This window comes from Solanum stenotomum, chromosome 11 (assembly GCF_019186545.1).
Source record: "Solanum stenotomum isolate F172 chromosome 11, ASM1918654v1, whole genome shotgun sequence".
NCBI classification, from domain to species: domain Eukaryota; kingdom Viridiplantae; phylum Streptophyta; class Magnoliopsida; order Solanales; family Solanaceae; genus Solanum; species Solanum stenotomum.
In genome coordinates this window covers 16,960,886-16,983,164 of record NC_064292.1, presented here as the reverse complement: position 1 = coordinate 16,983,164, position 22,279 = coordinate 16,960,886, and the positions used below count along the sequence as shown (strand labels likewise).

The following is a 22,279-nucleotide window of genomic DNA, read 5'->3' as shown; positions in this document are numbered from 1 at the left end:
GCATCAGTTTATTATCTTTAGTATGCTCATGATCATGCTAGCAAGGTTAGCTTGGGATCACTTGTGGTCCTAGGTCCCGTGTCCGCGTCTCGGGGGTAGCTCGGGGCGTGACACTATTCTTCTTCTTCTTGCATTTTAAATTTTTTTGTGTGATTTAATGTCAAGACGATATTTGTCTTGACAATTCCCTTTTCTATGTTAATCCGTTATTACTTTAAACTTACATTAACACGGCTGCTTGGTACCCTACAATTGCTCACAACATTCTGAAACTACGCAATGTGAATCACATTCCACATTGAATATTGCCTACGATTACAGTCCTCTCATTCACTTTGTTCCTTCCCCTCTGCAACAATACGACTGACTACAGTTTGTTTGCCTGCATTTATACAATTCCCTGACATTTGCAACTACAAATTTCCTATATTTGGATTAATTCTAACCTTACGATTGGGCTCTTTACATCTTACTCTTAACCTCTGTTATGCATCACATTCACCCCAACTCTGACTCATATTCCTGCAGGAAAATACCATGAATTTTGTTTCATCCCCTTCAGGCAACAACTATACAACTTTGACTCACATTCCTAATGCTTAAATTGTATACATAGTCTATACATGCCATACACCAACAAGCAAAGTAGTGTGTCTGGTTGCCAAATATAGTACAAAAACATTTCCATACATATATCAAAAGCATAGGCCACCACTTCAACCACTTCCGCGTTGAACAGACACCAACTTCCAGTATTCCCAAACATATGTAACCCATCATTTCCCACTCTTCGTAACTCATAAACGCAGATGTTTTCTCCCCAAACAGATGACGCACAGGTATGTAACGACACACCCTCATATTGAAAATACTGCTTTACTAAAACATAACCTTGTCCTTCAGCAATTTAATTGTTTTCCCTGCACACACACTAACCGCAAAGACACATTCCCTTTATTAATTTTATCTTTCATTACCACGGCTGCTTGTACAATTACTCACGGCATTCTGAAAGTGAACAATATGAATAACATTCCAGATGGAATATTGCCTAAGAGTACAGCCCACTCACATACTTTGTTTCTTCCCCTTGTGGCAACAATAACACATACTATTATTTGTTCTACTGAGTATATACGGTCCTCTGGCATTTGGAGTTACAGAGTCCCATATATGTGTTACTTCTTACCTTAAGCTTTTGCTCTTTACATCTTACTGCTACCCTCTTGTATGCATCACAGTCACACCAAATCTGCTTCGCAGTCCAGAGGGAAAGTATCATACAAACTAGCATATACAGAGCACTAATCGACTTTGTTACATCGCCTTGAGGCAACAATTATATGGACTATTATTGGTTCTTCTGCTTACCTGCAGTCCCCTGGCAATTATAAAAACAGTCATTATAATATATAAATATATCTGTTACTGCTAGCCTTAGGTTATCCGCATGTTGCATCTTACTGATAACATTTTTTATGCATCAAATTACTGCCAATTATTGCAGACTATTACCCTACGCTACCCTCATCAATGGTACTAATACATTTTTACCCCTGGAGTTAACATTGTTGCACTCATCGAGATTCAGGCCACGTGGCGACTGAGACACAAAGACTGTTGTGGACAAACTGCATCACATGTTGAACGTCTTAGTAGGGGTCATCATACTGGTTGTTTGGCTTCTTATCCTCAAAGCCACTACACATTTCCTGTTCTTTATGAGCTCTCAGGTTCTTCTGGCCGTATTGATGTTGGGAAACATGGCCAAGATGACATTCAAGGCAATAATATTCTTATTTGTGATGCACCCATTTGATGTAGGAGACCATGTTGAAATTGACAGAGTTCGTGTAAGAATTCATCCACTCTAATATAGATTTTTAGATACCATTCTGATTTGTATATTAAAGGACCTTTTTTGATTTTTGGGTTACAGATGATTGTAGAAGAGATGAATATATTGGCTACAGTACTTCTGAGATACGATAGCCCGAAGATCATATATCCCAATAGTGTCTTATCTACAAAGCCCATAAGTAACTACTATCACAGTACAGACATGCGAGATGCAATCGAATTTGGCATGCATATCTCAACTCCTATGGAAAAAATAGCATTGATGAAAGAGAAAATAACAAGATATATACAACTATTCATCTTCCATGGATCAATTTTAGTTGTTTCCTTTACAGATCTCTTGTGTTATAGTGGTTGACTTACTCTTTTATGATGCTCAACATAAGAATACACTCATCTTAGTAGTCTTTCTACACACAAATCACCCGTCCTGACTCTTTTTCTGAAAATAGTAATGTTGGTAAATAGACGGAACAGAACGCCTTTTTTTGACTTGCTTCTCAGCTTAAGCAAGAAACCAGAGCTCCTCCGTGTCGATTTGTTTTTCTTACTTTCTTATTGTGTTTGTCTAAAAAAACATCTTTTTTCTTTTTGCAACTCTTTAATATCAACTTTTCACATCACAATGCTTAAGACCACAAGATTCAAAATTATTCTTAACTTCCTAAAACTCCATATACTCAAAACCAAACAAACAAATTGAAACGAAATGAGTAATATTCTTCCCCTTATAATAATTTATGGTATGGCTTCTGTACTGTTAGGTATATTCAGAACAAAAGTGATGAGAGATATTGAACACTTACCCAGGATAAGATGGTCAGTATGGATTACACACACAATGAATTTGCAAGACATGGGAGAGAGATGGGCAAAGACAGCCCTTTTAGTTAAGGAAATGGCAAAGATATTCAGAGAGCTAGATATTGAGTATCGTATGCTCCCTCTCAATGTCAATGTTCGTAATATGCCACAGTTTTCGTCGAGCAGAGTCCCTTCTAACTGGAGTCTTTGTGCATAATCGATGATTGAAGCGTCTACTCATCTGATAATCCTCACCAGAGACCATTAATGAAAGGTGAGTTTGCTAATGAAGCATTGTAATCTTTAAAATTATCTATGAGTTCAGATGGTAAAGCAGTTTTGATCAGTCAATATTTGGGGAGTTGGTACATAATGAGCTGGTCTCACTTTTAGTCGAAAATTTAGTAAGCTATTTGGTTTGATACAACTCAATACAAGTGGAATCCAAAGTCGTTATGATCGGGCCAAACAAAGACAACTACTAAAGAAACATATACCAAATTATCGTGTTCATATTGTTGCGTGTTGTATAAATAATACCCCGATGAAATAGTGAGGGCAGCACTACTGTAATGGTGGTATCACCACTTCACCATTTGTATGGAATTTATGGTTATCTTCAGAAAGTTACTTTTATAATAAAGACACCGCCAAAAAACACCATGAAGAAGTACATTACTCAAGCGTAAGGCGGAAATATTTAGGAATCTATAATTGGAGACCCATAAATAACGGTTACAACTGTAGGAAATGTCATCTAAAAAAAACGATATATTTTGACTAATATAATCTAATACATTTACATACACATGTCAATCTCAAGACGAGGGAACCACGTGCAACGCACGTGTGGTGAATCTAGCATATATATATATATATATATACTTCCTTAAAACCATGAACTCCCTAACTGGAATGTTAAATTACTCTAATACCCCAACTTAAAACACCTAATTTAGTATATATTCTATATTTTATATTATATTTATTTACTCTATACTAGTAAAATTACCCGGAAAAAATCAAGTCCACTAAATGCACAATGTTCTCTAAGGATGGAACGATTCTATTCACTAGTGTATTGATACAAAAACAATGGTGTCAGTGAGCCACTCAACAGGAGTAAAGTACATGAATATTTAATTGTGCAGAAGAAGAAAAAGTTCAAAATTTTCATTGTTTTAAAATGAGAGAAAATCCCTCTATTTATAGACAACAAAGAACAGTGTGAACAAATGCTTATTGTGCCTTATTGGAAATGTCACAATTCTTTGAAAAAGTTACAACCCTTCGGAAAGGTCACAACCTTTCACAAAAGACAACTTTTCATAAAAGTCACAATTTTTCATGAAAGGGGAGGACTAGTTTTGGAAATAAATAAATTAAAAGGGAATCCTGGTTTGTGGTGGCGCCACGTAGGCGGGTCTAGGGTTCTTTTTTTTTTTTTGTATATATATGATATGATATATGATTATATTAAAAGCTAACACCTTTTCACATTGATGGGTAGTTACTTTTCCGAAGGGTTATGACTTTTTTATAGAGTTGTGACTTTTTTGATGAGTTATGACATTTCCAAAAAGTTGTGATTTTCTGAAGGTTTGTGATTTATCTAATAAGGCACGATAAGTACCTTTTCATACTATCCTTTGTTGTCTATAAATAGTGGGGGTTTATCACACTTTTAAACTACAAATTTTATAAGTTTTTGTTCTTCTTCTTAAAACAAGGAAGATTGTGAGAGTTGATCAATTATTCAATTACAGTATTTTTTGTGGATAAATTAGTTAGATCAATAAAAATTGATGCTACAAGGAGAATGGAATAACTCAACTACAAACGAGAAGACTATCTAGATAATTAATATGTACTCATTTTCATAGCCATAAATATACTTTTGCAGCAACTTCCACTTGACAAGAACATCAATGATTTTCTGTTGCACAAACTACAACTTGGTGTTTTCAAGTTGTGAAAAGTCTCAAATTGTTGGAGAAAAAGGATTCGATCAAAAACTTGTTTGAAGAGTCCAAACTAGATTAATTAGTACTCCTCCGTTTCCAATTTATTTGTTGTACTTTTATTTTTATTCAGTTTAATATAGGATATATTTTTTTCTTGGGGGTGGGGCGCATCTTTAAGACCACAAAGTTAAAAGTCATTTTTATATATTCTACATATCCTTAAATTATGAGTCTTCTTTATTTTTAAAAATTTCACATCAAATTAAAATTAGATAAATCTATATCTATGTTTTTATCTATATATATTCTATACTATCTTAAAAGAATGAACTACCTAACTTAAATGTTGAATTATTGTAATACCCACAACTTAAAACACCAAATTTAGTATATCTTCTATATTTTATATTGTATTATATTTATTTATTTATTTTATATTACTCCCTCAGTCCCATTTTATGTGGCACTTTTCGAATTTCGAGATTCAAACAAGTCTATTTTATAACGTAAGTTTTTCATAGATCTTTTAAACATTTTGAATTATCAATTATTGTGACTTGTAGTACTTTTTACGTAGTTTACAAATATATAAATTTCATTTTGAAAAAATTGAACATTACATGCGCAAATTGCCGGTCAAACTTAAACTGTTTGACTCTCGAAAAACGAAAAGTGCCGCATAAATTGGGACAGAGGAAGTATAAAATATTAAAGGCACACACCTTTTCACATTGAAGGGTTGTGATATTTCCAAAGAGTTATAACTTTCATGATGAGTTATGACCTTTTCGAAGGGTTGTGACTTTTCTATAGGTATGCGACTTTTCTGACAAGTTGTGACTTTTTCGAAGGATTGTGACTTTTCCAAATAAATATGACTTTTCCGATGTATTGTGAACTTTTTGAAGGGTTGTTTCTTTTCTAAAGGGTTGTGACATTTTTTTGATAAGGCACAATAAACATTTTTCATACACTACCCTTTGTTGGCTATAATTACAGGGGTTTCCTCAAATTTTTAAACTACAATTTTTTAAAAGTTTTTCGTTGTTCTTCTTCTTCTTAAAACACCCAATTTAGTATATCTTCTATATTTTATATTAAAAGAAGACACCATTTCACATTGAATGGTTACAACTTTTCCAAAGAGTTTGACTTTTCCGATGAGTTGTGACTTTTCCGAAGGGTTGTGATTTTTATGATTAAAAAAAAAATATGCACATGCTCATACTACACTTTGTTTAATATAAATGGAGGGGTTTCCTTACATTTTTAAACATGATTTTTTTAAAGTTTTTTGTTCTTCTCAAGTTTGATTTACGGACATTGACAATCTCAAAGTTAAGTGAAATTAGAACACTCCTTAACATGAATGGTAAATTAATATAATACTCCAACTAAAAATATCCAATTTAGTATATCTTCAATATTTTATATTATATTATATAAAAAGTAAGAACTCCAACAATGCAATATTAACTAAGTAATGCCAATGGGGGAGGGAGGAGAAAGTACATTTAAGAGGTGTAACTCAGGGACTTTAAGAGTGACTAACTTTCAGTAGTAATAATAAGAAAATTTACATCCACTATTCATAAGAACTTATACTTTATCATTCATTTTATAATTGTTTACTTAATTTTTTTTATTTAATAATATTCACAGTTTTTAAAAATAGTATAGTACATGGTTTGATATTCATGTGCATCAAAACTAGTGTATATATATATATATATGTGTGTGTGTGTGTGTGTGTGTGTGTGGGAAAATACATAAAAAAAACCCTGAACTTGGCAGCATAACTTACTTTAACACTAAAACTATACAGGCGTTTAAATACCCCCTTAACATATTTGAAGTGAATTAATAACACCCTAAAAATATAATACCAGTCTCAAGTTGGCAAGTGTATTACACACGCGCCACGTCATTGACACATCAGAACCACATAAGCGCCACGTCATAGCCACATTGGAAATTCTCTAAAATTTGATTTTTGATTTTTTAAATTCATTTCTTTCTTTCCTTTTCAGAATATTTAAATACTAGTTAATCTTTAGTTCTTAATTAGTTTAAGAAAAATTGAAGTCATTACCAGTGATTTTTTTTCAATAGTCAACATCATTTACTGCCATTGTCGATTGTCGGTGTTCTTTATTTTTATTTTTTTTATATACTAATCAAGTTCTAATTCTCAACTTTTTTTTTTCAATTAACAGAACCATATTCTATATATTAAGAAGGTTAAAACTAGGAAAATTAAGCAGAAGCTAAAAGCTAATTATAGACTCTTTGTTCTAAACACAATAAAAAGAGCACTGATTTGAACTTCTTCTGGAAACATATTACTTATGCTTTGTTGCTCCACACCAATTCTAAGTGGATATAACATGTGTTGCACTACTCCAAGCACGATGACGATTTTTACACCAAAACCACAAGCCCATGTTGAACCAGACTAATGTGGAATTCTTAACTAATTCAAGAAAAACACAATTCTTTGTAGTGATTTTTCTTTTAAAAAAAACCTTTCTCTACCCATTGCTTCAATCGCCATTGTCAACCACCTTTATCTACCCATTGTTTCAATCGCCATTGTCAACCATTAACATTATAGATCGGTTGACAAAACCTCATCTTCTTTTATGCCCAAGTCTTTATTTTCAAAAAAATTCATAACTTTTTAAGAAAAATCAAATCTCCAAATTAAAGAGTAAAAAAAATTATGTGGATCTGATTCTTTTTATTTATGTGCTTTGAATGTAGAGTTTGAAGAAGGAGAAAGAGGATGGGGTGGGTTGGGATAGGGTGACGTGAGGAGTTTGAGGAAGAAAAGACAAGCAGGTAGAGGGGGTAGGTGGGGTTTTGAAAAAGCGGGGTGGGGGGGTTTGAAGAAGAAGAAGAATGGGGTGGGTGGGTTTCTTTCTCTTTTTTTCATATATACAAAGTGGGACCATTACTTTTTAAAAAAAATAACTTAACGCGCTTTCAAAAAGATTTCTTTTCTTTTTTTGCCACGTCATCCGTTAGGATGGTATTAAATTCACGCGAAATGAAATTAGGAGGGTAAATAAACGCTCGTATAGTTTAAGTGTTAAAGTAAGTTCTGCTGCCAAGTTCGGGGGGGTTTTTAATAAATTATGTTGCTCGGACTCTTCAAAAATGCCAACGGGTGCGTGTCGGATTCGCCAAAAGTAGTGTATTTTTGAAGAATCCAAGACGGGTGCGGCATCAAAAGTGAAGAGTCCGCGCAACTAAACATATTTTCCCTATATATATATATATGATATATGATTTGACATAACTTTAATTTAGAACCACAAGATTAAAAAGTTTTTTTCTTTTCTTAAACTCCGTTCCAAGTCAAACTAGGCCATTCTTTTTTAAATTGAGGGAGTATTAAAGAATGTGTTTGAGTTACAAAATAATAATTAAAGAAAAAAAATTAAGTTATTTGAGAAAAATGAACGATGATCCTATTTAGCGACAATTGTTTTTAGTTGCCCATCAAAAAGAAAGAAGGGAAACTAACTTAAATAACTGCCTGCCAAAAGATTAGCCAACAGATGTATAAGATATGCATAAATAGTTGTATAAGATATGTATATTGGCTAGTGGCTGTACATATTTTAGACGAGCAGCCAAATGTGTAACTTCCCCAAAAAAAGAATGTGATTTTTTTAGATTGACTTTTATGCACTAGGATATTATATAGTATAGTTTTTTGAGTTTGAGATAAACAAATTTACAAACAGTATCCTTGTAAATATTCTAGAATATACATAGCAGGTAACTTAATTTACTCCTATTCTCTTATTTTCTCTTCCACCTCACATGATATTAGAGCCTGATTAACGTCAGTAACATATTGGAAGAATAAAATTATGTTGCCGTGCCAGTTTCCGACAACTTTCACGACCGTCTAACATAACCTGTGTTTCTATTGGTGTTGTGATTAAACCAACACCACAATGGAACCAGGACACCTCCACGACCAAAACTCAGCCAGATCTGTTCCGACCACTCGAGGGAGAGTTCCTTTTTTCAGATAGACTCACCCCCTGATTCTGAGACCACCTATACAGGTTCCACTAGATTCCGATCACTTTCCAATGAGGCAGTGGACTTTCGGCAAACATCCTCACTGTTTCCGACGAGATCTGCTCTGTCCCAGACCTTGGATCATCATTTTATCTGGTAGCTGTATCTTACCCTTGATTTGAGGTTATTTCAACTAATTTGAAAAAAATGTCCCTCGGATTATATATTTTTGGTTCTAAAAAAACCATGATTTCCAACAATTCGAACCATTCTATCACTATTGAACCCTTAATAGGTAGTGCAAACTACTTGGTCATCTTCAATATAACTATGGTGTAAGGTGAAACATTTTCACGATTACTTAATTAAACAAGCTACAGATATTAATGAAAAGGATAGGGGAAAATGGAAGAAGATTGATACTCAATTGTGTAGTCTATTCTGGAAAGCTATTGATTCGAAGTTGATGTTGTTGTTTCAATCATTCCAGATGTGCTTCTTAGTTTGGGAAAAGGCTTTACACAAAAAAATCTCCCGCTTTTATAATGTGATTAGTCGGTTGACTAATCTCAAAAACCAGGATTTGGATATACCTACTTAACTTTGACAGGTTCAACTGTTCAAACGTTATTTAGAGTAAAAAAGAACCGATCAAGTGCTTATGGAAAATGCGAACTCAAAAAGGAAATTTCTGTTTGCCAATTCATAGATGCTCAGGCATGACTTGTTTCCATTAGGTGTTTGCCCATCTTCTGACTTCTAATTGGATGGGAAACTCTGAGACATTATCTGGGAAAGCCCCGACCAAACATCTCTGTAAAACTTCACTTTGGGAGCTTGACCCCTCATCAATGCATATAACTCCTCCCTTCATCAATACAGAGTCTTAAATGTCCTCATTACCTTCCCTACTCAACCACTTAAAGCTCCTGGCAGCTTCAGAGTATGGAAGGTTCTTCTCAGCCAATCTTGACTCAGCCCTAGAATGGGGATCCTGTTTCTTCAAAAAAACTTCTATCTTGTCAGCAATAAAATTCCATCCTAAACTAATGTCAGTTCCGGTATGATTACCATTGATATTTTTCTCCCCCCTTAAACTCACAATGCTGATACACCAGCCAAACTTGTTAAAATTCCTAGAGCAAAATGTTTCTGAGAAATTAACTCTTCTCTTCCATCTTCTGACAAAGTTACCATTCACTTTCGATGCTTCTCTCAGAGTTAGAGAGATCCATTCCATAGTCATCTTGTTAAAAGTTGTTCTCCGGATGAAATTTCTACTCCTCTCAGTCCACTCGTACCATATCTCTGTTGTGCCACATGATCTTGTTATGTCAATAGATTTGAAACCCACCGCAATATAGATGCTGTTATCCATCAGAACCTTAGGAAAGTGGGTACCGGAAGAAGGGGAGAGATAGATAGAGAAGAAAATAGAGAGAAAAGAGAGAGAAGAGTTATACACAACACAGCCTATAATACTGAATAGGGTGTATAAATGTTTTTTACATTAACTTTATGAATATTTAATTCTAATGGGGTATAAAGGTCATCAACTTTTGAGGGGTATTTTAGTTTGGAGCTTCCCACTTCTATATTAGTATAGATGGATAGTAGGAAATTCAAAATAGGTTCAACCACATGCCAGTATAAGAATACTAAGAACAAAGAAGCATCAAATCAACAAAGTCGAACAAGTGAATACAATACCTAGGATATTCACGACGTAGACCTTGTCAAGCAAAAGCACCTTCATATCCATCCAAAATCTTGTAAATTGGTTCAAAATTCCGGGTGCACTTTTTGAACTGCAAAGGAGAGAGAAAAATAAGATGCATGACGAAGTTGTCTACTATATTACAGCGATCAGTGAATGCCAATTCCAATCATGCTTGCACGCATGATGGTAAATTTTGGCTGTCATAGACCATGTTTTTATGAAGGCTCCTTACTCATCCATGGAATCATTCCTTGTTTGGGATGAACCATCTTGACAAGGTGAAGTAACTGCATTAATGACAAGAGATTAAAATCAAATTATGGTGTGATTGATATAATCACAAGAAAGAACCTTGTAAGGAAAACAAATAAAAAGGAACAGAGATAACATCAACTTTATCCATCACAGTGCTGAGCTATCCCTCAGGGGTCGTTTGGTTCAAAACTAGGTTATCCTGGGATTATAACCAGGATTATCTATCCCACCTTCTATATGGGATAGATGATCTCATTCCATTATCAAGACCAGGATAAAATCATGATAAAAGAATCATTCAATGTACTCTAAAAAATCATTCAATCAATCAACTACACCCTATCTAATTAGTAAGGACTATAATGAATCTTCTATCAACATCATTATATCTATGCCTTCATTATAATACCAAATAATTTGTTAAAGGCAATGGATTTTCTAAAACTAGAAGTTCTTTAAATTTCACAGTTATCCATTCGCGAACATAAAACGGCAACTAGTTGGTCGATCTTCACAAGCACCTGATGTAGTCTAAGTAAAATGACGACTGTATTAATCACAATTAGTTGGTAAACCTTTTACATTGTATTCTGTCATTAGTACGTTGGCATTAAATTTGGGAGGTTGTAAGTCTTTTTAGACTACTTCCTTGAACAATCTAACAATGGATTTACCTTGTCCCCAGTTATCACATTATGCCATGATATTGATGATCATACTTACTGGTGAGTATCACCTTATGTAATGATACTGATGCTCCTACTTACTATTGCTGGACCATTTTGATTAATAAAATCTGGCCCATGTGGCCATAATTTTTTATTTTTTTTAAAAAAGATGATCCTACTTATTGGCGCATATGGACATCTACATAGGACAAAAAACATTTTTTTATCAAGCAAAGTGTGGTATTTTTCATTAAACTGCATCTAGAAGATGCTAAAAGATACAGCAGCTTAGCAAAACAGTAGCTCCTGTACAATGTTCCTGTAATAACGAACTGTAAATCAAGGAGCTAACAAATTTCATGAAATGATCAATACTATTTGCATCTTCAAGTTTACACAAACAAAAGAGATTTTCTAAAAATCAAGCTAGGACATGGTGGAAGCACCTCAAGCGACATTCTTTTATTTTACTTGTATACATCTATGAACAACCTAACTTATAGTATTATTTAGCAGTTCAGGTTTTATGTGCGCAAAACAAGAACTTCTCCCAACGAAATTACTATCTTTTGATATACGATCTTCATATGTGATTTTCTGAGTTCTTGGCAACGCATTTGCTTATAAAAGAAAAGAGCCAAATAAAATTCATGTTCACAGATTAATATATTTGGGAGGATGTACCTCCCAAGCACATCATCCAGGTAAAGGAATCTTGTAGGTTAGGACAAGAATTGTGAACCCTGTTGAATTAGGTAGAGAAGGTGAAATGAACACATATGAGTGATAGTAGGCATTACCTGCTTCTGTGCAAGAAGTCTGCACAGAAGTCGACGGTCTTTTTGATCCGGTGTGCGAGAACCCTGTAGAAACATTTTAGAAATTGTCTGGAAAATGCATTGAACTGAAAATTAATATTACATCACCTTTCAATTGCAATGGTTTCATCACAAAACCTAAAATTGCGAAAGGAAGCATCAGCAATGCCTCTATCCCGAACGCCCAACGCCAATTAAGAAGACTTCCAACCTACCACAGAGCAGAGCTTTAGTAAGACTTGGCATGCTCCACAAAAGATACTTCCCCCAAGAAAAGCTTAACTCATAGCAACTGAAGCAAGCTCACCAATCCACCATATACATAACCAACAGCAATCCCAGTTGGTATACACATGTAAAATATTCCCAGCCATGCTGTTTTCTGACATGAAGGAGAATTAGCATGCATCACATTACAGACATAATATGAGATGCAGAAACATTTGACAGTTGTACACAAGCAGCTATGAAGTTGAAGAAGCATGTAAAAAATAGTGATCATCAAGAAAAAAAAAGTTATATATAATTGGATGTCTTTGTTAACATGATAAACTAGGAAAGATACAAGAAGGTTAAATTGGAACGAGCATTCATTTCCATTATGAAGCATTGTTGTTCATATCACAACATCTTCTACACAATTTTAAGGAATTTCAACAAAATATGGAACCATACAGTTTAGAAAAGGAAAACAACAAAAATAGGAAACAACTTGCATAAATCCAGGTTATGCTCATTTTCTGACAGATATCTTCATGGACAATATTGTACAGAAGATCTACGTTAAATAGATCCAGCAATTAAAAAGAAGTAATTGCCTCACAACTTGCTTTAACCAAGCCAACAAGAGAGTTCAATGAACCTAATCTACAGTACAACAACATACCTAGTGTAAATAAATGGAGAACGCTAGAAGGAGGGTTTGAACCTCCGACCTTGTGGTTAACAGCCACAAGCTCTAACCAATTGAACCTAACCTACAGTATATTAAATATTTGTTTACAGGAATTGTGATTGGTCTTCATTACCAGGAGACATGGTAATCCATGGACTAGGTAACATTTAAGTAGAAACTCATGCATAGGACTGGAAGCGTTATCCCAATGTTTCAGAGTTACAATTATTACCAGACTGATACTCTCAGTTTTGCTCCAGCTAATATATCATAAACTCATAGTTCTCAATGGCAATACGCAGAGAAGCCTTCAAATATACTAAAAGGTAAAACTACGCCCACTAATGCAATCATACTTTTATGGGGGGCCTCACAAAGTCTAGGCACACCATATTTAAAAATGAAAAGGAGGCGAGAGCTTGCACCTTGTATTATAAGCATAAATAATTTTGAACAATAACGGAACAGGAGTACAGGCAGAGGAACAGCAGAACTACCCATCACATTAGCAATAGATATTAGCACTCAGAGGCCAGAACTACCCAGAATATTATTTGCCTCAGAACAGAAATAAAAGACAAGCAGTACAGCATGCATCATCTACTAAGTCAGCAACTTTACATAGCTGAATCACAAATGCAAAACAAACCTGATCAACTGGGGCATTGTCATCAATGAATGGAGCAGCAAGGCTTATAAAAGATGCCTCACCAACACCCACCATCCTGATAGAGGAAATAAATTATTAACAAATATAACCACCACCACCCCCAAAAGAAAAAGTAGAAAAACAGGTAGCATTCAAAAGAACTGGCATATCTACTCACATTCTGCAGATGCTAATGGACCAGAAATTAATTGACAGGCCGCAACCAGCAGTAGCAAAGGTCCAGACTGTCAGTCCAACTCCAATAAGTCTAAATGGATTAACACTGCCAAGTCACAATAATACAAGAAATATGAGAAATTGATTAAATAGAAGGCACATCATAGTGTAAAGGTAGACATACAATTCAAATCCTTTCCCTTTATTTTTCCAATCCCCTTTGCATTTTAAGTGGCAAAGCATGAATTTGGAGAAAGGATGAGGTTTAGTTAAAGTCTTAACATAATTGAAATAACAGCATCTTTAGAGATGTTAATGAGGTAGGCAAGGATTAGGATGAGCATTATTTGTTTTAGTTAAAACTTGGTCTGATTGACTGGCATGAGTAAAATGGTTTGCTCTAATGGGTTCACATATGAGAAGGTTAGAGTCAGAAGAGTTGGAATAACAAGAACTCTACCTAAGGCTATTTAATCAGCAGATTTGATGAAAAGTATGGGGGTGGCTCATAAAATTTGCATCTGCCTCACAAAGTACTTATGTATAGTACATAGCATTTGTAACCCTTTGAAGGTGAGAGTACCCCCAAGAAAATACATATGATGGACCTTGGTTGAAGCTTGTCAATTCCAGTTGAAGTTTTAGCTCATGATCAAAGTATACAAAGTCCACCTGGTATTTCTTTGCCAAGTCTAACTACATTCCCTGTTTCATTGAGTAATAGGCTGGACCTTCCTATTTTTCTTCGAAAAGGTACTCGAATTACTTGTAACCCTCATCCGGCTTATAATTACTTAAGTTAGCACCATTTATCACCTTCATATCATGTCTCCTTTACAAATTTATCCACTGTCAAAATACCTATAATTGCAGCAAAAGAAATGAATCATGCAGTTTGGTATCAAGCTATGATTGAGGAAATGACAGCTCTGCATGACAATGGTACTTGGAAGATAGTTATTTTAGTACATGGCAAATAATAGTTAGATGTCGTTGGGTGCTTAAAGTCAACGTAGTGCTGATGAAAGGTTGATCATCTTAAAATTAAATTGGTGCTCAGGGCATATATTCAGATTTTTGGCATTGATTATGGTGATACCTTTTGTTTGGTGGCCATAATTGCATCTATCCGCCACCTTATCTCCACTGCAGCTATGTCTCATTGACCTTTAGTTTTATAATGTAAAATAGTTCTCCATGAACAACGCTTCAATCTTCTGTACATACAGGAGCCTCATGGGTGCACCAAAAATAAAAAGTAAGGAATAATAGATTACAAGAAATCATTCTCTACTCCTTCAAAAGCTCTTGTATAACTCTCTCTCCATATGACCCACATCTCTCTCTCAATACGACCCACATTAGTGCTCGTGGAGCAACATCTCTTCCGTCCTCTAAAAGTCTAACTGAAAAATACTTCTTTCACAGTGCCTAGGATCACCGTTGTACTTCATTAGCTCCATTATCAGTTTGATAGAAAAATTGTCTTCTTTCATCATGAACTTACGGAGGAAGTCAACAGCAAATGCTAGTGTTGTTGCTTAGGGCAAGTCTAGATTAGTATGTCAACAGTGCCTCTTTATGGTTTGGAGCAATCACCAATGGCATGGTTTGGCCATTTAAGCATTGTTGTCCAACATTTTAATATACTTTGGGGTGAAACTGATCACTACGTGTTTGTTGACATTCTTAACAATGTACTAGACTATAGAAGAAAGGGGCAACAAATTATGAAGTTCAATATGGAGGCAACATCAATGGAACTTTGTGCACTTAATAAACTTTGGGTAAATTTTCCATTTGTACTGTATTGCTTATTAGAAAAGTAATAAATCAACTGGGTTAAGTGAATTCGTGAATACATTGTCAAGAGTGCTGAGGAATCAGGTGTTACTTCAAGCCTTCCCTACGTACTGATCATCACCCGCATCTTAACTGCCTCTATGATTGACATCTCTACCTATAAACCCCTGGAAGTTTCCTCTACATATGATACTCAAGCATTTGCTAGCATGGGATATGTTCGACATGATGATAAGTGGTCAAAGAAGGGTTTAGTGAAGGTTAAAGTGGAGCAGCCAAAGGGCAGCAAGATCTCTGCTGATTCAGCCTCAGAATTGCTTAAAGAAGCAGGTGAGATAAAAGGCAGGTTAGCAGCTCTGGAGGATGGAATGCAGCAGCTGCACAGACCAGGGACAAGGACCTCCAAAGACACTAGCACAAATGTTGGGAAGCTGAGAATCTCCATGGATGGCAATCAGTGTGAAGGAATCAAGACCACGAATAAGCTGATTCAACGAGTCAACTCCTTAACGCAAGAAGCCAAATCCTCTCAGACAGAGCTTGCCATAGCTGTTCAGACCTCCTACTCCAATCTATCCAAGAATGTTGAAAAATCCTACCACCAGTTTTATCAAAGGGGCGCTTAAGCCTTGAAGCGAGGCTCAAAACACGTTGAGCGCTTAGCCTCACTTAATGAGCGCTTTAGTGTCGTCATCAAGGCTCTAAGACATAATTTTCCTTTTGAATGAGCATGTCCTGAAGAGGCGATGCTAAACCATTGATTAAAAACAATCAATTTCTTTGTTATTCATGCTTACTGTAAAGATATGACACCTGGGCCTAACTCAACCCCAAAAGCTAGCTCATGTCGGGAGGTTTGTCCAAGTCCATATAAGGAGACCAAATTATCATTCCTCTACTAATGTGGGACTTCTTAACACTCCCCCGCACGCACAGACCTCAACAGAAGCGTGAACACTTCTAAATGGGGGGCCATCATTGGTGAACAACAAATTGAGATGGGCTTGGCTCGGATACCATGTAAAGATATGACACCTGGGCCTAACTCAATCCCAAAAACTAGCTCATGAGGGGAGGTTTGTCCAAGTCCATATAAGGAGACCAAATTCCCATCCCTCTACCGATGTGGGACTTCTTTCTTTCTTTTTTTTTTGAAACTGGTAACTTTGTGTCTATTGATAGAAACAGATCAGTACATGGGCTGTACTAGGGCCATATTTACAAGTAAATCTAGATCCTATGATCCCATGTCTATAATGAATCTAACACATCAATAATAGATACAGGATCATTAGACCGAATCTGATTACACCAAAAACATAGAATCAAGATACAATTCGATTTGATCTGTTCTATACTATTTTCTATGTTCTCAAAACACCTAGAATTTCTCTCCTTCAAGATTGCCCACCATATGCTGGCTGGTATGATTCTCCACCTACTTCTGCTTCTTGCCAGAACCCCAGCTTCTTCCCAACTTTGAAGGGCCTCTGTAACCTTTCCTGGAATAGTCCAGGAGAAACCTTTAAGGTTTATGAATAACCTCCAAAGATGACATGTGATCTTGCAGTGAAGGAACAAATGTCGAACAGTTTCTGCTTGTTCTCTGCAAAAAACACATCTCGGACATAAAATTATCCCCTTTTTCATCAGATTGTCTTGTGTAAGGACAGCTTCCTTAGATAAGAGCCAAATAAAACATGATACCTTGTAGGGTATATTCACTTTCCATATAGTTTTCCAGGGCCAGTTGACATTCTGTTGATTGTGACTATTCAACCATCTGTATGCTTTGCCTACCCTGAAGGTTCCTCTGTCAGTGCCCTGCCACCAAAACTCATCTTCCCCTTCTTGTGTTCCTTTAAACTGGCCAATAGTGTTAAGGAAATCTGCAACTCTTGTGATTTCCCAGTCATTTACTTGTCTTCTGAAACTGATTTCCCACCCATCAGGTGTCCACATTCATGCAATTGTTCTTTGCTGATTTAACATTAAGTTGTGGATATCTGGGTAGATATTCCTCAGAATCCCCATCTCATGCCAGTCATCTCCCCAGAAGCTTGTCTTTTCCCCATTTCTAACCTTAACCTTGGTTTTGATCTTGAAATCATCCCACAAGGCCCTTATAGATCTCCACAGATTCACTCCTTATGGGGAAAATACTTCCTTTGTCATCCACCTATTTTCTTCTTCATACTTGGCTTTGATGACTTTTCTCCATAACAGATGTTTGTCGTTAGCATATTTCCACAACCATTTCATTCTGAGGGCCTTGCTATGATTCTGCAGATTTTTAATACCCAAACCCCCATACCTTTTTTCTATTATCAGATCATTCCACTTTACCAAATTGTAACCTTTCCTGTCCTTGTTTCCCTGCCATAGGAACTTCCTTCTGATTCTGTCCAATCTGTCTGTGACCCCTACTGGAATGGGAAATAAAGACATCATGTAAGTAGGCATGGCATCTAGGACTGAGTTAATTAGAGTAACTCTTCCTCCAAGAGACAAGTATTGTCCCTTCCATCTAGCCAGTTTCTTCTCACACTTTTCTATTACACTGCTCCAGATCTCTTTAGACATCGATTTAGCACCCAACGGCATCCCAAGGTATGTAGTTGGGAGATCCCCAACTTGTCCACCTAGGATTATGTTTAGTGTCTCCATGTTATGTACTTCATTAATAGGATAAAGAAAACTCTTTCTCCAATTAATATGCAACCCAGAGATTCCTTCAAACAAGACCAATATTACTCTCATATATCTGAGTTGTTCTTCTTCTACCCCACAAAAGATGAGTGTGTCATCTGCATATTGCAAATGAGTCACCACTAAACTTTCCCTTCCATCGTTGGCCACATCAAAACCTCTCAACCAGCCATTTGTGTTAGCTGTCTTGAGCATGTTGTTAAGTCCCTCCATCACTAGCAAAAACAGGAAAGGGGACAGAGGTTCCCCTGCCTGAGGCCTCTTTGAGCTCCTTAACCTTTATAATTATTAGTCTTGGACTAAACATGTATATATTTGTATGTTTTCTCCATTTGCGCCTTTTCTCAATAAAATCCACGCTTTATTTGTGCTTTGCGCTTAAAGCCCCAACAAACCTTAGAGCTTTTTTGCGCTTTTCGCTTTTGATAACACTGTCTACCACTCCTTCTGAGAGAGAGTTATCAACACTCTCAAATATTTCTTAGCCAAGCGTTAATCCTGGTCTTGTTTTGGTGGTTTCTTAAGACAATCTGACCTTTTGACTATCTCTCCTTGGGCTCGTTTATCAGCATTACAAATATCACCAAGAAAAGCAGCATTACAAATATGGAAGGAAAGGTCACCTTCACAGAAATACGCACAAGGAAAGAGGACAAACGAGGGAAATCAATATTCCTGTAATTGGAGGAAATATACAAGCAAGACCGAAGCACGCACAAGTCAAGAACCCCGCCCAAAATTAGGGAAGAGCTATACATTGAAAGAAGTCAGTAGACACAGAGGACAGAAATACGTACAATGAAAGAGGACAAACAAGGCAAATCAATCTTCCTGTGATTGAGAAAATACAAGGAAAACCGGAGAACACACAAGGAAAGAAGACAGATAGGAGAACTCAATCAAGGCAAATTAATATACCCTTGATTGAAGGAAACTCCCTTGGGTTAACTTAAGAGTCGGTCGCTGAATATCAAAGGATTGATTCAGCAAATCAATCCCAGCAAAATCAACATCAAAGTAATGATTCTCCAAGAGAAAGAATTGATTCTTAATCATATCATCTTAAGAGCAACAGTCATGAAACAGCCAACCAAGTTAAAAGAGGATCAAGATCGAAGAAGAAAGATGCGCAACTTCACTTGAACAAGAACACTATTCACTCTTTCATCTTACAAAAAGCACTATAATCATCATAGTCTACTAGTAAAAAGAAAAGAAAAAAATATTAGAAAGCTATATAAGTACAGGTTGTGGCCACAAAAGAGATCTGGAATTATCCAGATGTAAGAAACTCTTCAAAGTTCACCACAATACAATCTGTTTAATCAAGTTCATTCAAAAGATCTAAAGGAAACCCTTGAACCCACAGGGGACAGACTAGGCACCATATTGGTGATCCGAACCAATATAAAATCAATTACTCTTTTTGTTTCCTTACTTGCTCCATGTTATATCTGTTTTATCTGTAACTTGCACGTGAGTCAACTTGCATATATCAATAGTCGACTGATACTTTATAACCTTAGAAAATATTTCAGTACACCCCACCCCTGGAGTTTCAGTACTGAATGAGAAATTAGTTATAATAATGTAACCTTGGGATATAGGTATCACTTTCATCCAATTCAATTTGAATTAGTTTGATCTTTAGATGATTTGTGAAACACCATTGACTTACATTAAATTATTTGATGGACTTTGAGATATTGATTATTTCATTCAAGTAAGTAAAATTGTAAGTAAGGGATTCTCTTTTTTAACCTTTTTTTGATATGCTAAACCCACCACCCAGCCTCCCCACCTATGAGTCAAGAATGGCCATTTCCCACTAGGCTCTCTTGGTCAGTTGAACCCTCAACCTCTAATATTAGATGTGGATTTTCACTAGGCTATCCCACTAAAACAAAGGATACCTTTTTATTCTTTGGATGCTAGGAAGAGTAAAAGTGGGATAATAAGTGGTGACTTAATCATTTCAGAAAGTGGACATTGATCTGGCATGGGTCGCATGGCCTAGTATGGACAGCATGGTATTCGACAATAAAAGAGTATTAACATCTTATATTAGTTTGGAATTTCAAGAGATCTTATCAAGAAAATGAGACAAAAGTACAAAAGAAAAAGTGGTGAAAGAGAATGAACACAATGGGAATAAAGTAATTCATTATATTTCCTGTCTAGACAAAATGATCTCCACAGTAAATACAATGCTTGACAAAATGATCTCCATAGTAAATACAATGCTTATTTCTGTAGGGTGTCTGTCAAACATACTTTTTACAGTGAAATCACTTTAGTATGATACATGCTTCTATATATCTCAACATCAAGGCTGCGATATGTTAAAATTATCACCTCTTGGCTAAGGAAGCAAATATTGGAGATGCCAAAAGAAGCCCAACCATGAAAGCAGATGATATGACACCATCCTGAAAATTGTTCAAATCAAAATCACCCCTGCAAAAACACACAAAATAAGATGAACTTGGAGCATAGTTGTTATTGATGCGTTTGTCGGGAAACAATATTCCAGACACAAGAATGATTAATATTTCCGAATTATAGTTTTAGTTGTTTTAGTCAAAAAAAACTTCCCTGAGTGAATTAGGATACTTATTATTTTAGTTTTATAGGACTTTTGTTACATATAAATGAATTACTAGAAAAATGATATATACAAGAAAGCAATAGTAAGCACATAAGCCCGGCATTTATCGTAAATAAACATAGTGAACAAAAAAGAGGAAAAAGCAGAATGGTTATTGATTATAGAAATTTAAATGCAAAAACTAAAACATATAATTATCCGATACCAAATAAAATACTAAAGATAAGACAAATACAAGGATATAATTACTTTAGTAAATTTGACTGCAAATCAGGATTTTACCACTTAAAATTAGAAGAAGAATCTAAAAAACTTTTAGCATTTACAGTACCCCAAGGATTTTATGAATGGAATGTATTACCGTTTGGATATAAAAACGCCCCAGGTAGATATCAACATTTTATGGATAACTACTTTAAACAACTAGAAAATTGTGTAGTATATATTGATGATATATTACTATATTCTAAAATCCAAGATGAACACATAAGATTATTAGAAAAAATCATATATATTATAGAATATTCAGGCATAAGCTTAAGTAAAAAGAAAGCAGACATAATGAAAAGCCAAATAGAATTCCTAAGAATACAGATAGATAAAAATGGAATAAAAATGCAAACACATATAGTACAAAAAACAATTAACTCAAATGAACAACTAGACACAAAAAAGAAATTACAATCATTCTTAGAACTAGTAAATCAAGTAAGAGAATACATACCAAAATTAACAGAGAATTTAAAATCATTACAACAAAAATTAAAGAAAGACAGAATACCAGTTTGATAAAAAGGACCAAACACAAATACAAAAAGTAAAATTATTATGTAAGAACCTACCTAAACTATATTTTCCGGATGAAAATAAAAAATTTACTTATATAGTAGAATCAGATGTCAGTGAAAAAAGTTATGGAGGAGCATTAAAATACAGGTATGGAGAAGAAAAAATAGAACATCATTGTAGATATTATTCAGTAACATTTACTAATGCAGAAATAAGATGGGAAATAAATAGGAAAGAATTATATTCGGTATATAAATGTTTATTATCATTTGAACCATATATTGTATATAACGAATTTATTATAAGAACAAATAATACACAAGTAAAATGGTGCCTGACAAGAAAAATACAAGATTCGGTAACAACAAAAGAAATAAGGAGATTGATATTAAATATATTAAATTTTACATTTACAATTGAAATAATAAAAACTGATAAGAATGTTATTGCAGATTACCTATCACGACAAAGCTACTCAGACTGAGACTGAGGAAGAAGATACAATTGAAAAGATACTCAAAG

At 35.2% G+C, this 22,279-nt stretch overlaps 1 protein-coding gene across 1 annotated transcript in view; it reads right to left on the bottom strand.

The window, feature by feature from the left end:
• LOC125845522 (probable sphingolipid transporter spinster homolog 2) overlaps nucleotides 1–22,279 on the bottom strand; it is a 293,275-nt gene that overhangs the window by 15,891 nt on the left and 255,105 nt on the right. The window contains exons 2-9 of the mRNA XM_049525042.1: nucleotides 20,716–20,817; nucleotides 13,850–13,954; nucleotides 13,672–13,747; nucleotides 12,435–12,509; nucleotides 12,236–12,338; nucleotides 12,110–12,172; nucleotides 10,619–10,673; nucleotides 10,377–10,474 (exon numbers count right to left, since the gene is read on the bottom strand). Of these exons, the coding sequence (XP_049380999.1) occupies nucleotides 10,377–10,474; nucleotides 10,619–10,673; nucleotides 12,110–12,172; nucleotides 12,236–12,338; nucleotides 12,435–12,509; nucleotides 13,672–13,747; nucleotides 13,850–13,954; nucleotides 20,716–20,765 (625 nt within the window). The 5' untranslated portion in view covers nucleotides 20,766–20,817. The remainder of the gene's footprint in view (nucleotides 1–10,376; nucleotides 10,475–10,618; nucleotides 10,674–12,109; nucleotides 12,173–12,235; nucleotides 12,339–12,434; nucleotides 12,510–13,671; nucleotides 13,748–13,849; nucleotides 13,955–20,715; nucleotides 20,818–22,279) is intronic.